The following is a 16,007-nucleotide window of genomic DNA, read 5'->3' on the forward strand; positions in this document are numbered from 1 at the left end:
TAAACCAGTTTTATTAAGTAAGGACTTGTGTTGCTAAAGTTTCGTCGGAATGAAGTTACAAAAAGTTAATTAACAAACGGAGACGTAACAATATGTTCAGAAAGCAAATTAGTATAGCACAGTATATTTAGAGTTCTGATTAGCTAATTAAATTAAGAATATGAGGCATATTATTGAAGTACTGACCATGAAGCTTTGTTTATTTTATTCTAGAGTATAAGAGTTCATGTTTTATGAGAAAATATTTTAATTAAAAACAGTTTCTTTTTCTCTACCAAAACAAAAAGGGAACTACAAAGTATTATCTATTATTATTTTTTTTTAATTTAAAATTTGGCTACATCTGATGATAGTGCTTGTTTTCAGTTCTAAAAATATATCTTATTGAAGTCTTTAATTCTCATTTCTTAAAGTATAAGTTATTTATACCAAAAGGATGGCTTAATGCTACATTTCTATGATTAGACTGAACTTCAAAGTAACCCAATTCAAGAACATTAGGCTTCAGTACATATTTTCTAGAATGACATATTTATATTGATATGTACTTTAAAGCAAATTTTACGACATTTTGATATGCCTTCTTAAAAGGCTCTACTGAATTACATTTCTTTAACATTAAAACTTTTTATTTCAATTAGTTTTAAGATTTCATTACAGATACTTAAAAAAACATTAAGTTATTATAATATGTGGAACCATTTGGGAATATAAAAAATCTAACTGTTTAGAATTAAAAATCAACAAAAATTTCCAAACTTGGAGCATGTTAACTTAATGACTTACAAGTTAGCAGCTGCAGGTAAGGCTAACTTCAACCTGACAACAAGGTTTTAAAATCATGAGTATTGATGCTTATTGGTGTTGTAAGTAAATAAATATGTATACGTATTACTCATAAAATTATATTTATATCTGTATGCAATGATAGTTTTAACACTTATGTTTAGTTTTTGTTAACTAATTTAGTATTAATAAAAATGATCACTTAAATTATTTATCTGAGGTAGCTTGTTTTGAAAGGGTATTAAATAGTTTAAGACAGCTTATTATTATTAACTACCTGATCCAATGAGCGGAATAAAAGAATATTTTTAACTGCTTCAGCCAGCTGTTTTCTCTGTTCATCTGACTTAGGATAGATAACCTGAAACCAGAAACAAAACATCACAATTAATTTTAACACTGCTAAGTGTCAGTTGAAGTTTCAAATAGCATGAGACTTTAAAAAAAATTGAGCTTTCATATTACGTCACAAGAACATTTGCTCCAAGCAAACATGCTGCATTAATTAAAAACTAAGAAAAAATTAATAAAGCAAGTAGATATGACTACTGAATAATACAGGATATAAATCCATGCAACTTAAGTATGTGACACAGAGTTTGGACAATGTTGCCTCTGTCTGATATCATGAATCAAAAGTATATGATAACCCTGGGAAGAGTGGTTGATCACACACACACTGAAATAATATCAGAAACAACTGAACAGTGCTTAATATTCATAGAAAGGAAAACAAATTAATCAAATGAAATAAACATAAGGCTGATACAGTATCCACTTAAATATCCTTCTATCAAATGTTTATACACTGTTTATAGCTTATAAAAAATGTGTGACAATTCATGCATTGAAGAATAAAAATCAAAATATAATACACAGCAAAAGTTGCCAATACATAAGAATCCACCTTTCACAGTACATGACAAAAATAAACAGATGTCTCAAAGAGTCTCTCTCATAAGTAAGAGTTACCAAATAAACATTTCAATAAGTCAGGACTTTTGATTAAACATATTCTCTAGACTAATCAAAAATTACATTTAATATTTTCAAGCATTATCCACACAGTTCATCTTATAGTTTTTCAGTGCTTTTTTAATTCTTTTACCTTATTATTGTCATCATCCTCATCTTCTTCAGGGTCATAGTGTTCAGCAAAAACTGGAGTCATCAAAAAATTAATGTCAGTTTTTATGTCACGAGTTAAAATGTTTTAATGGATTAATATTTTTGGCGTATACATTAAAGAATAGCTGCAATATTTATCCCACAAAAGATTATTCTCTGCTGTAAAAATCATAATCCATATATATATCTTCATTTGTGATAAAACATTAATAAGTACAAAAACACACTGTTTCCAAAGTAGATTCATCTGCATTTTTTTTTATCTTTTTTTAACATTATTAATATTCTGACACTGTAAAAATACCACCATTAACATAATTATTATAAGAACTGGCAAAATTATTATATTAATGGTATAGGGGTAACAGACAGTACCATTCCAAACTAAACTTGCTTGAATAGTGAAAATGTAATTATAATTCCAATTCAAGTGTAATGAAGGAAAGCCAACATTACAAGAGCACTTGTCTATTGAACATTTTTAGTCACACATATGTTGAATTCATTATAAACTATTGGCAATTAATAATTAACTTCATTTTACACTTATTCTGATACATTTAATACAACAGATGCTTTTTTTTCTAAGCTAACATTAACACTGATAATCTTATTTTTTAATCATATATGATTATTTCTTAATTTGAATCAAACCTTACTAACCCTGTCATAATCTGTAGAATTATTACTGCATTATTGTTGAAGAATTAAAACCAACTTAATATTAGCCAAAGAACAAGTTTCTTTAAAAGTTCAATAACAGATTATCAAATAGCATATCTGACTTCATGTAACTGCTTGAAAGCTTCGTTAAGTGGACTACAATGTGTCAGTAAAACAAATTTTGTCTCATCAACTTGATTAAATATTGAAAAAGTAAAGTGAGTCTAGGTGTCAAATATGGTTTCAAAGTAAACTCTAAGTTGAATGAAACTATTAGTTCATATGTTCATAAATAAGTACTAACTTTATTACTGATCTTAAATGTAATGTGTTCTCTACTGAAGACAGATAGATCAAAGATTACTGAGACAAAATTCTGGCTAGTTGTTTGCCTAGATAGGAGGAGGGGGATTAACAGACAAAAGAATCATAAAATAAATCTGATAAGTTAATACAGAAAATTAAATATTTTATATAAAATGTATTGACAAAAGAATTGATTTTATTTAATAATATATATATATTTCCTACTCACCTGACTTTCTCCTAGTAAATCTGTTTAGAGGCTCTTGAAAGATATGAAATAAGATTTATCAGTTTAGTGATAATTAGTTGATCACATACAGTGTAACTAACATTTCATTACACAACTTTTTTATATTGTTAGCTTAACTATATTAAAAACAATATGATAGCAAATAACAAATATATATATATATAAATACACACACACACACACACTTATAACTACTAGTATTTAAGATTCCTATACACATATCATCTACATTATTTTCAATTTTTCCTTGGTAAAACTTAGTGATCATAACAACATAAATTTTTGTCCCATGCAATTAAGATAAAAAAATTGCATGTTTTTGGATCTTTTACTGTTAACATGACATTTTTCACAAAACTATCAGAAGTTAAACATGTCTACAGCAGGAACTATTCTGGTCCACAGTTTTTTATAACACTACTAGCACCTAACTCTAATAGGAAAGTTTCTGATTTTACTTTCGTAAGATAACTTTAACTCTGCACAAAATAACACAATAACTGTAAAAACATACTGATATGTTTCCAAAAAATTAAAGAAACTATGGGTGACTATAGTTAATAAGGAAATTTGAATCATATTTCAATGAATTCAACTTTTGGCAAATGATTTAATTTGATCACCTATATTATATATGCTTCTTAGTCTTAACCCATTAACTGCGGATGACGGATATTTCCGTCACTGAAGTTCTACGGCTCAGCTGCGAATGACGGAAATATCCATCAATTGCACATATCTAACTATAACTCTATGCGAATGATGATAATTACTGTTTTATTGTGATTGATGACAACTCAGTTCTATTTGTAAGTCAGAAAACGGCAACTGAGCTGCTCCTGCAGATGTTAAGGGGTTAGTCCCCTTATGTGTAACAGACTATAAAGCAATATGAATAAAGACTATCTCTAAAAATTTATGAACAATACTTAACCTACATAGGCCTAAACTTTGATTTGTATATAACTATTTTATCATTAATTTTAGTACGTTTTGTTTTACTTCTCATGACTGTGGAATATTGCAAAATCAAACCATGAACTATAACATTATATAGGTGTTAATGGAAATAACACACTTTGTACTATAACTATATCATGCTAATTACTATGTTTAAAACTATATATATATATTCTAACAAATTATTTACATATATATCATTCTGACAACTATTGTGTTTGTTGTATCCCAGTAAGCCTGATGAGCCCTTGTATTAAGCAAAAAAACATGTTTGACAATGGATATGGTGTAGTTGAAATACTATTACACACTTTTTATCAGAAAAATCATAAAGGACTGAATAAAGTATGTAGCATTAAAAAATAAAAATACAACACACCTAATGGTAATAATATTGTCTTATGACAATTATAACTGACTATATATATCTTAAATAAACAAACTAATAACTTTATTTTATATAGTGCTCTCTCTATAATTGAAAAAAGTTTTAGAGCAAAGCCATGTTAGGTTATCTGCTGTGTCCACTACAGAGAATTGAACTCCAGATTTTAGTATCGTAAGTCCGTAGATTTACTGCTGTCCGATCAAAGGACAACTGAAAGAAGATGTACCATCATATTCAAGATACAGTCATAGAACTCAAATTTATATAATGTCATTTTTACCAGTATTTTGGATTTTTTTTTCCTTGACAAGTTCAAAATATGCTTTAGTTTCATTCTTTTGTTATACAGTTATTTGTTCAAGAAGTGGATTAAGCTTTAATGGACAAAATCCTCTCTGGATAATGTTGTTTATTATGTCTTTCTGCCAGATTCATGTTGAAGAGTTTTAATCAAGCTATACGAACAGAATTTCCTAAACTTTTAAAGTAAGTTTATCAAATACTCTTGATACACACTAACCCACTAGTAAATCTTACTTAAAATATTACATCATTCATATAGTTAGGATTAAACTGTTATGTTATGAAAGTTCAATTTGACTAGAAATATTTATATTAACAATAAGCAAGCATTGTAACTAACTCTTTCATAAGGCAAAATGAATATATATTTATTCAGGTAAATTTTTAAAACTTTAGTATAAGTTGTCTGTGCTTACCTATATATTATATGTGAACAGGATGCACGCAGCTGTGGATAGCATTAATTCCTGCCTCTGACTCTATTTGTAAGTGGCCAGCACAGTAGATCAGTGAATAATACCTTTGTCTTAATGTTTGGCATACTGGACATATGCAGACACACAGGAAAGTCTACTCCCTCCCCCCTTTTTTTTCATGATAAAATTAATCTCTTGAGATGAGCAATAAGGTCTTTTGGAAATAATGACAGAGTTTGAACTAGAATACAGTTCCAAGTGTGATGATTGAAATATTACAATATTTTACCCTTCTTTAACTAGTGAAGAATATATCTTTATTTCGATATACATGTACTCAGTAATTTTCTTAAATTTCCATGAAGGTGTTCTGCATGCAGTTACAACATTCCAATTGAGAGAAGGTTGCAAACTTGAATGAATCATTTATCTTATAGAAGGGTTATATAAAGCTTATACTTGCTTGGTTGTGTTTCTGTGTGATGCTCTCGTACAGTGAAACTCATATTCATCCTGCAGAATTGTACAGACTTTTACAAGTTAGTACAAACTGAGGATTTATCTCATTTTTTATGTGTAATAAGAATGATCACAGACGTATGCAATCTAAGGATTGTGGGATATGACAAAAGCAATTTGGTATGACTTAAAGTGGGGTACCTTCTTGGTTCTTGATTTTATCACTGTTTTGTGTAGATGTGAGAAATCCTGCTCCATCAGCCTGTCGAAATGTTACAATAATTTAAGAGACTGGCTATTTCTATGTGAGTTGTTTAAAAACAAAGATTGCTGTTTTTTATTCTGTCACTTCTGTTTGTTCGTTTTTCCTTTGCTGACTGTGTTCCAAATGATTCTCTGCTGTATTGTGGACATTAGTAACAATCTTTAGGAAGTTACTTTGTCTGAATACTGAATAAGTAAAGTTAGTACTTGGTGAAAGCTTTCATTATCTTTCTACAATATATTTTGCTCTTCTAGTGTTTGTCAGTATAGTTGTTTTCTAAGTTGCTGTGTTATATCTAGGAAACAGACAGTAACACTTAAAACAGTAAATGCCACATATTATTTTTTAGTTGTCAATAAAATGTTTCCTTTATTACAAAACCATTACAAAACATACCAGTTTCTTTCTTATTTCTTTTGGTCAAGTTTGGCTAATTGAAACTCTACAAACAATTCTAAGAACCTCTTTTATTATGGTATTGTTACTACTGGCCAAGTGTACTACAAAATATTTTATTGTTACATGAGAGCTATCACTAAAATTTGATGTCTGAAAGAGATGTAAGTACATATTTCTGAATATAGAAATGCTGTTAATCAACTTTATGTAGTATTTTTAACAGAGACAAAAGTTATATTATGTAAACATTTTATTTCAGCATAGAATACATATATATATATTTTTACACAAACAAATTCCATATACACAGGTATGGACTGTTATCAAAGATATTAAAGTTGCTAGCAACACATGTACAAAGGACCATTTGGCCCTTCAAAGCTGATCCTACACATTCAACCCTATGAAAAACAAAAGTAAAAATTAAAACCCACACCATATTGTTCAAGAAGTAATCATTATCCCTCTTATACTCTAGCTTTTAAAAGTTTTAAGAGCAAATAAGAGATGTTTAGTTATCTCCATAAGATAACCCTTACGTTCTCAGAAACATCCTTCCCTGAACCTTTTCTAAAGAGTTATCCTTTCTTAGATAAATAAAACTAAAACTATCCACAATATTCTAAATGAAGCCTAACAAGCAGTAGTGAGCAATACTTTTATTTTACTCAACAATACTGATACCAACTCTAGTATCCCAATACTCAATACTGTAGCAATACCAATAGAAAAAAAACCCAGAAGAACAATAATAAAGAAAACTAGGAGCTCCTGTTATTTGTGACACTTTTACTCACATGAATCTTTTGCACCATATTCTATTCTGATAAATTATAAACCGTAGATTTGTTAGAATTAGTTTCTATTTACTTGCCCAAATCACTAAATAATCCAAATCTTTTTGTAAAGCAGTAGCATCATCTTCACAACCAGCAATACCCAAAACTTCAATGTCAACAGTAAATTGAAATAAGCTATTGACCATTTCTTCATTTATGTCACTGATGTAAAACAAAAAAAAAGCAAGGATCGTAACAATGAGCCCTGAGGTACCACACTCCTGATATAACTCCAGTTTGACTAAACTCCATTTCGAACAACCTTCTTTTTTCTTTCATGTAGCCATTTTTCTATCCAATGAGCCAACCCATTCCTCACACCTAGATATAACTTTTTTTAACAAGCCTTTTATGTGGCACCTTGTCAAATGCTTTCTGAAAATCCAAATACTCCACACACATACCCTTATTTACTTAAACAGTAACCTCTTCAAAGAATGTCAACAGATAGGTAAGGCAAGATTTTCCTCTAGTGAAACTATGTTGACTATTCAACAAAACTTTAAACCTTGTTAAATGATTTTGCAAAGCATTTTATATCAGACTTTCCAAAATTTTTCACATAAAATGTTGTAAACAGTTCCTGCAAAAATTGTGTGTCAGAAACTTCTTCATGATTACCCAAGAAATACTTGAAAATGTTAGTTATCTTGCAAAAAAAAAGGCCACATTTCAAATAGTCACTGATTTTCAATAAGTACAGGGGATACTGACAAATACTGTAAGTATCAAATTAATACTAAAGACAAATACTTAATAAGTATATAACTGCCATTTAATGTCTGCAAAGAGGTCTTGATGATGATTAGACAAATATTTAAGCAAATCTGATGTATCGTCTCCATTTGCTAGAATTTCTTTAAAACATATTTAGCATTTTGGCTTTCCATCAATAGTGTAGCTGTCTTTATTGGTCAAAACCCAAAACAATCCCAAATAAAACTTGTTATATGACTTTTTTTTTTTTACAAGTATTGTGCTATTTTTCTCCTTAGTATGGGCCACGATTAATGCTTCTCTTTGTCACACCGTGCAAAGAATCACGTTCATGGCAGTATCATTTCTACAGCAGTAATATGGCTCCCCAAAGTGCACAATACTGGAAATGTAACATTTTGGTATGATAGTATACTGTTGGTACTGGTACCATTACCCATCACTATTAACTAGTGATTATTACTACTAGCATCAGAGCACTGTTTTCATGGCTTAAGTGACATAGTACCAACTATTATGACAATAAGAGGGTTCCCCTCTATATTAAATGTATGATCTAAATTATGATACTGCATTATCTTGCACTTAATATAATTAAAGATTATTTGTCAAATATATTTTATAACTTACCAAATGATCAAAATCATTCTGTATTACTTCAACATCCTCAATACACTTAGAAATACTGAAAAGTTTAATGTCATCAGCAAGCTTCACTGATTTGCTAATTATGCTCCTTTTGGTATCATTAATGTAAATAAAAAGAAGCAAAAGCCAAAGCATTAACCCTTGAGGCACTTCACTAGTAATAAAGGGTACACTTCAAATGGATTCCATTAATAACAACTTGTTGCTTTCTCTCGCCCAGTCATTCTACAATCCATTTAACAAGTCTTTCCCCAATCCCTATCAATGCCATTTTTAGCTAATCTTCTGTGTGCCGTCTAACCAAAATCTAAGTTCATGAAGTCTACTACCTTCCCATCATTTAGAAAATACGTACCATCTGCAAAAATAAGTTAACATTAGTAAGGAAAGATTTCATGTTGACTCTCTTTTATATCACACGTCACTAAATGATTTGTCAAAGCTTCTTCGATAGAGATTCTCTGAAATTATTCCTAGTACAAACGTACAGGGTGGTCCAAATTATCTTTCCTATTTTAAAATTTAATAATTAACCAAGTAAAGAAATACAACCACACAATTTTCAATATCTCAAATAGTTTTTATTAGCATGTTTTGTTTTTTTTTCCTTCTAGTGAGTAGTGTTATCCCATAAAGTGGAAACCATGCAAGAAAAGGCTCGATGCATTGCTTGGCTTGCAGAAACCAAGTCACTAACTGTGGTGCAGCATAATTACAGACACCAATACAGGAAAGAACAACCACTAACACCAACTATCTGGGAGTGGATGATGAAGCTCTTAGAGCAGCAGTGTCCAACACAGTCACCACTCGCCACATTTGGCAAAACAGCTACTGACCTGTGGCAAATTGGTGCTTTACTTCAACCACATATTTTTTTTTCTTAAATATAATTTTAATAAAATGCATTTATACATGTATTAGTTTAAAAAAGTGTCCACTTTTTAAATTATTTTGAGGATAAAATACTAGAGAAACCTTACTGCAAAGATTTAGGAATATATATATATCTCAACTGACTTAACACAGACAAAATGTTCTGTAGTTGTAAACAAAGCTTACCAAAGATGCAAGCAATTTTACAAAACTTTTGCATGTAAGGACATCACATTTTGTATTTTTGTGTATCAAACTTATATTCGCCCAATACTTGAGTTAAATACACCACTCTGATGTCCTCATCTTGTTCGAGATATATTGTGGTTACGAGATACTTTTATTTAAGCCATTTTCAAATACAAATTATACGTATTAGTACTGTTTATAACCAACAAAGCACAACATTTCAAGTTTATTCACCGACAAGAAAATGACTGCTTGTTATTCACATTTCTGAGGTAGCATAACCAGTTGACCTTGGAATATTTAAACAATGTTGAGACACTCTGAACCAACAAATCAAACAGCCGCACACAAACACACTACAACACTTATTTTATTTTAGTCATTGTTGCCAAACATTGTCTAAATACAGGTATTCCAAAACTGTTTTCAATTTTGGGTTCAATGTGGCTTTGCAAATCAACTTTATCTACGGTAAAAATGGTGAAATCAAAATATTGGTTGCAAGATATTGGAGACGGAGTTGATATGTAGTCTAACTGATTTTATGCCTGATTTCTCTGCATTACTTAATGAAAAGATATGTCAGATTTCTTAGTAATTCTATCAATAATTAATTGAAAACATTATTGTGTATTTTTGTTCCCCTCTACATCTATAAAAACACAATTAATTTATTTTTGTCATAAGGTGAAAATGTTAAGACATTCTCCACAATTTTGGCAATTATGAAAAAACCTGTTGGACACCACTGTTTTAGAGACAGGCAGTGTGTTACAGCAACCAGGAGAGCCAGAAAATGTCAGTGATGACATATCAAACATGTATGTGAATCCTTTCAGCGTAACACACAAAAATTGCTTCAAAAATATCCCTGCTCCATGTTATTCCCACTTGTTTGCCTACAAACTTCAGTTGGTACAGGCACTGCAACCAGATGACAGAACCAAAGTGCAAGACATTTGCCGAGAACCTCCTTGACCATATAGATGAAGACAACACATTTCTAGCTCACTTGGTGTTTAGTGATGAGGCTACATTTCATACCTCAGGTAAAGTGAATCATCATAATGTCTGCATCTGGGGCTAGGAAAACCACTATGACACGATTGAAATTGTGCATGATAGCCCAAAGGTGAATGTGTGGTGCAGTCACATGAGTGACAGGATTATTGGTCCTTTATTTTTTTTTCTAAGAGAGCCACTAATGTTGCACATGTAAAAGGCCTACTGACATGTCAATAAAAACTGTTTGAGTTGGGCTACAAGATGTTGAAAACTACATGGTTGTATTTCCTTAGTTATTTAATTATTAAATGTTGAAAATAGGAAATAAAATTTTGGGGCACCCTGTATAATTTTCAGGGAAAATAGTGTAACCCCCTTTTAAAAATAGTAGTAATGTTAGCAGTTCTAATCCTCAGATACCTACCCACTAGCTGTTCACCTACAAATATGGAAAAGAGAGAGGATCGATGAAGCCCCCACGAAAGTCATGTAACAAAAATTATATAAACCAAATAATAAAATCCTAGTCACATTCTTAAATATAATTATGATCTCTTTCCCTAAAATGTACTTAATAACATTACTTATTATTATTATATGGCTAAAAACAAAACTTAAAAATTGGGACATCATAATTAAGGGTTGATGACATTGCCCATCCTAAAATTCCTAGTACAGCAAAGGTAATCATTCTTCCAAATTTAAAAGTGGCTGAAAGGTACAGGAACAATTTTGAGATTTTAAAAATTTTAGGGTTATAGAAAAAGAGAATAAAAAAAAAGGAAAAAAGAAATGGAAAAGAAAAAAGGAAAATACAGAAAATGAAATTATACACTGGCTACTGGGTTTTGTTGCTGAAGCCATACAATTACAGTGCTATTACCAAACAGTCAGATATGGTGAAATATTATGGAAAAATCTGAGAAGCCTTGATTAACCATAAAGGAAAATTTTATAAAATATTTACCTCTATACTACATCAAACTGTTTTTCCATTATTGTAGCATTGTCTTTAACATCTAATACTGTGTGGTAATCTAAGAATAAAACTAGAACAACAATTACCCGACCTTTGTAATAATAGAAATTTGAGGACCTAGTATGTGGAAGGATAGGTGTAACAACTTATTGTAGGTGGACTGAAAGATAGAAGACTTGGTGTGAAGTTGAAGCAAAAATAAAACACTTATTAATCAAAACAAACAGATGAAGCAGAATATAGACTACTCATCAGGTGAAAGGGACTGTTGTACAGTAATATATTAAATTGAAAAGTAAAATGAAAAAGGTGAATAAGAATGGACTTCACTGGAAACAAAAATCATCTAAGCATAGAAGAGACAAAGACAAGAGTATGTAGTAAATTTTAACTCTTAAGATCAGAAACAAACCTGTTCGAAAACATCAAAACTGCTTTTACACTCCACCTTTTCTCTGTATCTGACCAATCAAAAAATCAGTTCACAAGAATAACAAGTAATTTTGGTCCATGTGAAAGTGGTAGAGCAGTCTCACATCAGGAAAAGGAGATAGCCCATGATGAAGCCCTGCTTACGAAAGTAACTCCTAAGGCTAAATATTGTTCATGACCTAGACCAGATTTATTTTATTGGAATTTTGAAAAAAAATAAAGCTTTTGTGATATGAAATATATGTACTATAGAAAACTGACATGTGTATTTTCACACTGCAGCTGCATGCATAATAAGAATTACTAGCTACTCTTATTTCTACAAGAGTCCAAATGAGAAGATAAACAATTTGTATTAAAAGTTTTTCACACATTTCAATTCAAATAAATGCAGAAGCTACGTAACCTATATCTTTACATTGGCAAGTTCATACTTGGTCTCTGGGCAATTTCAGCCTGACAGTAAGGACATTTTGACTGGTGAAGGGCACACTGGTTACATAAGTCATAGTGGTTACAAGGTAACAGTGTTACACTATGGTTCTGGTTTTCATATACCATACACTTTGCTGCAGTTTTATGATAAATCTCCTTATCTAATCTGTCTAACTCATTTCTAAGCTGGTCCTTTATTTGTTTATGTTCTCCAAGAGAGACAGTTTCTAACTCTGATATTCCAGGTAAAGGTTGTAATAATGAACCACAAATTAAATTTTCTACTTGCTTTTGGAGTAAATCAATCTTAGCTAATGGCTCATCTCTTTGTTGTTCTCATAAGTTTTCTTTTTCAATTGCATCTTTGGCTTTTCTCTTCCATGCTTCACATTCCTGGATAGTTCCGATGAACTCCATTCATAATTGATTATAATCTTCTTCCATCGTGGCTAATTTGGTTCCACTTGAAACATGTTCTTCTTGTAAGCTATGAACTTCTGTGAGATTAGGACCACCAGATTTAGCTGAATTAAATGTAAACATGTCTGGTAACAGAGGGGAAACTGGAGACATGTTCTGTGAAGCAGAATATTCATATATTCCAGGGCCAAGGAAATGACTATAATTTGCATTTCCATAAGAACTTGCATGGCTATAGAAAGAAGTAGCAGCCTTATCTAAAAAATGTTCAGGTCTTGAACCAACTACTCCTGAAGAAGTAAGAAATGGAGTTCCTCCCATTGAGAGACTGTGAGAGAGAGATCCTAGAGGGGATGTGACAGGTGACAAGTTACTTAATCTTCTTTGATCATGCACACTTTCATTTCCAGGAATGCTCACTAGGGCAGAACTACTTAAAATTACAGAGCTAGCCAGCCCAGCTGATACTGAAGAATTTAATGGATTCACTTCACACTCTAGTTCTTTATCTATAGAAGCTTCAACATTTATTTCATCTAGGTTCAAGTCATCCAAAGCATTTTCTAATACAGACTCAACTGTGTCTACTCCTTCAGAATAAAATTCTGATGGGAAAGAGAAACCTTGTGGTAAGGAAGATGATGTGGTTAGTAAAACAGCATGTGGCTGAAATCCATATGCTAAACAGAGACTGTGTTTGCAACAAACTTTTTGAATAAGGTCTAAAGATGGATCATTATCAAGAGCTTTAAGTTGTATTCTAAGGGTTACCTCTTTGTCTTCTATTTCAGATCCAGGAGCTTTCGGGTATGAACTTAAGCATTCTCCAGAGTTATTAGTTGATGAACTATATGACCAAGGTCGAGCTATGGGTGCTGGCAGTGTGCTACTGGCCGTGAAGGTTGTACACTCTATGGACGACTGCTTTCCTGGCATTTCAATTGAAGTACTTGACACAGTTTCTTGTGAAGATCCGTCTATTTGATTAATATGTACACCAGTCTTTTGGTGTTGTGAGTTTTCTTTTTTACTAGCTGTTACTGTTGAATGGGACTGAGATGAAGTAGCCGTTGAGTTTGGCGATAAAACATTTGACAAAATGGTTGCCAAATTAGCAGTATTTTCTGGAACTATATCACGTATTGCAGACATTTCCTTGTCAACATGAGCAACTGCAGAGAAAGGGCCACGAGGGCGGTACCCTGTCTGCTGAATATTATTACATTTTGTTTATTTATGCCATCCAGAACATTTTAGATATTTTAGGGTTTATTTGATTAAAAATATCATTACGTTTTGTTGACTAATGTCATTTAGAACGTTTTAGATATTTTAAGGCTTATTTAATTAAGATACGCCCTCTAGCTAATATCTATATTGAAACAATGAAAATATAGCCTACTACACAATGCATTTTATCAGCTCTCTCTAGCCAACATTTAAATTAATTACAAGAGTAAAAATATAGCTTATAAAATATTTCCATATATTTCAAAAATATACTATGCGATGATTGTTTTTCATAAGGATTTTACTCTATGCACTGTTTTGATAATATGCGAGTCGCCGTGAACAATAAAAATAATGATCTCACTAGTTTTGCCAATATTTTAGGACAAGGTTCAGAAGAAATCCGGTCTGTGATCTCGAAAGAAATAATTCATCAAAAAAGTAATATTTCCGCGACATTTAAGCAGATCAATAAAAATGTTACTTAAATGCGTATTGCTCTTATTGTAGGTCATCGCTGCTGCCGGATTTCGGCACAAAGCTATTACAAAAGATGATCGATGTCAAGAAAAACTTAATTACGCTTCCTGTTGCATGAAAGGACACGTTTTCTTTTTTCCGGAAGCAATAGTGCTTTTGGAGAACAGTGAAGAAAAGTATTCATTAATACGTTATGTCAAAAACGAGTCAGTTACGTTCAATGACAGTTAAAGGCTTAACCGTAAAACTTTAGATAAATCTAGACTCATTCGATTCTGCTCAAAACTATATTCGATCTATCCTTAAACAACACTTAGAAATTAGAAGTAATAATTAACTGCTACAAAGTTTCAATCGCAAAAAGTCTATATTTTAATTTAAAATGATATAAAACGTGCATTACTTTAAATATTTGAGCAAGTCTGTTAATTATTTCATTAAGCTTTATGATGTTGTGTATGTGTGATGCCAAATAACAACTATGATCACAATAGTACATACAATTTAAAGTAATAACGAGATTTGAAACTTACAACGAAAAACTTTTAACTAATTATAAAATTGGATATAGTCGCTGTTTTTGATATTTCACGAGGGTTGACCAGCTTAGGTGATCTAAATTATACCGAAATCTACACACAAGAAAACACATGGGTCCCCCAGGGGCCCTAAGGATACATACAAGGCTTGGTGACAATTGGCCCAGCAGATGTGATTTTTTTTTTTTTATACCTCAAGGTGCACTTAGCCAACAAATATATTAAGTACCATAATAATAAAAGGTTAAAAAATACGTATGCAGAGTTAGTTTGTTGTTGAGACCAAAGCAACACAATGAGCTATCTGTTTATGCCCACCACGGGTATCGAAACCCGATTTTAGCTTTATAAGCCTTCAGGCTTACTGCTGAGCCTTTGGGTAGGCGGGGAACACGCAGAGTTTAAGTCAAAGTCAACCATAAGAAAAGAGCCTGACGGAGTTATATGATTTTGTAATGATTTGTTTGTTTGTTTTGGAATTTCGCGCAAAGCTACGATTTTGTAATGAATAAACATATCTGTTTCTCAATTAAACAACGTAGGGTAACATTTAAGATCTGACTTTAATAACAGTTGGTTTTACTAGTTTCCAAATAAAAACTGAAGATTAAATCGCTTCAGGCAACTGACTGACTATTACTGAGACGATTCTGAAGTAAAAGCTTCGCTTGAAATTATATTCTCATTTCAAACACTTCGTATGTTATGGGAAGTAATCTAGCTCAGCATGTGTATTGTCAGGCTCGAGAGCGGATGCCATCCACCTAACATTTTTAGAAAAAACGCCAATTTTCATACCCTTATTTGGAGTGATCTGTGTTCGTTGGTTTTCTATATATTTTTGCGATTGGTTTTCTCTTGTCTTTTAGCATCATAATATCAAAATTATAATTAT

General features: G+C 31.4%; 2 protein-coding genes across 4 annotated transcripts in view; both read right to left on the reverse strand.

Moving 5' to 3' along the window:
- LOC106460445 (cAMP-dependent protein kinase type II regulatory subunit-like) overlaps positions 1-16,007 on the reverse strand; it is a 103,181-nt gene that overhangs the window by 34,411 nt on the left and 52,763 nt on the right. For all 3 annotated transcript variants that reach the window (XM_013920140.2, XM_022387156.1, XM_022387155.1), the window contains 3 exons: positions 3,113-3,145; positions 1,895-1,947; positions 1,064-1,147 (listed from right to left, as the gene is read on the reverse strand). In XM_013920140.2, coding sequence (XP_013775594.1) covers positions 1,064-1,147; positions 1,895-1,947; positions 3,113-3,145 — 170 coding nt within the window. The remainder of the gene's footprint in view (positions 1-1,063; positions 1,148-1,894; positions 1,948-3,112; positions 3,146-16,007) is intronic.
- On the reverse strand, positions 6,561-14,141 carry LOC111085995 (RING finger protein unkempt homolog). Its single transcript, XM_022387158.1, has 2 exons — positions 11,989-14,141; positions 6,561-6,724 (listed from the first exon to the last, which is right to left on the reverse strand). Exon 1 carries the CDS (start codon positions 14,013-14,015, stop codon positions 12,861-12,863), a length of 1,155 nt encoding a protein of 384 aa, XP_022242866.1. The 5' UTR covers positions 14,016-14,141; the 3' UTR covers positions 6,561-6,724; positions 11,989-12,860.

Source organism: Limulus polyphemus, unplaced genomic scaffold, assembly GCF_000517525.1.
Source record: "Limulus polyphemus unplaced genomic scaffold, Limulus_polyphemus-2.1.2 Scaffold770, whole genome shotgun sequence".
Lineage (NCBI taxonomy): Eukaryota > Metazoa > Arthropoda > Merostomata > Xiphosura > Limulidae > Limulus > Limulus polyphemus.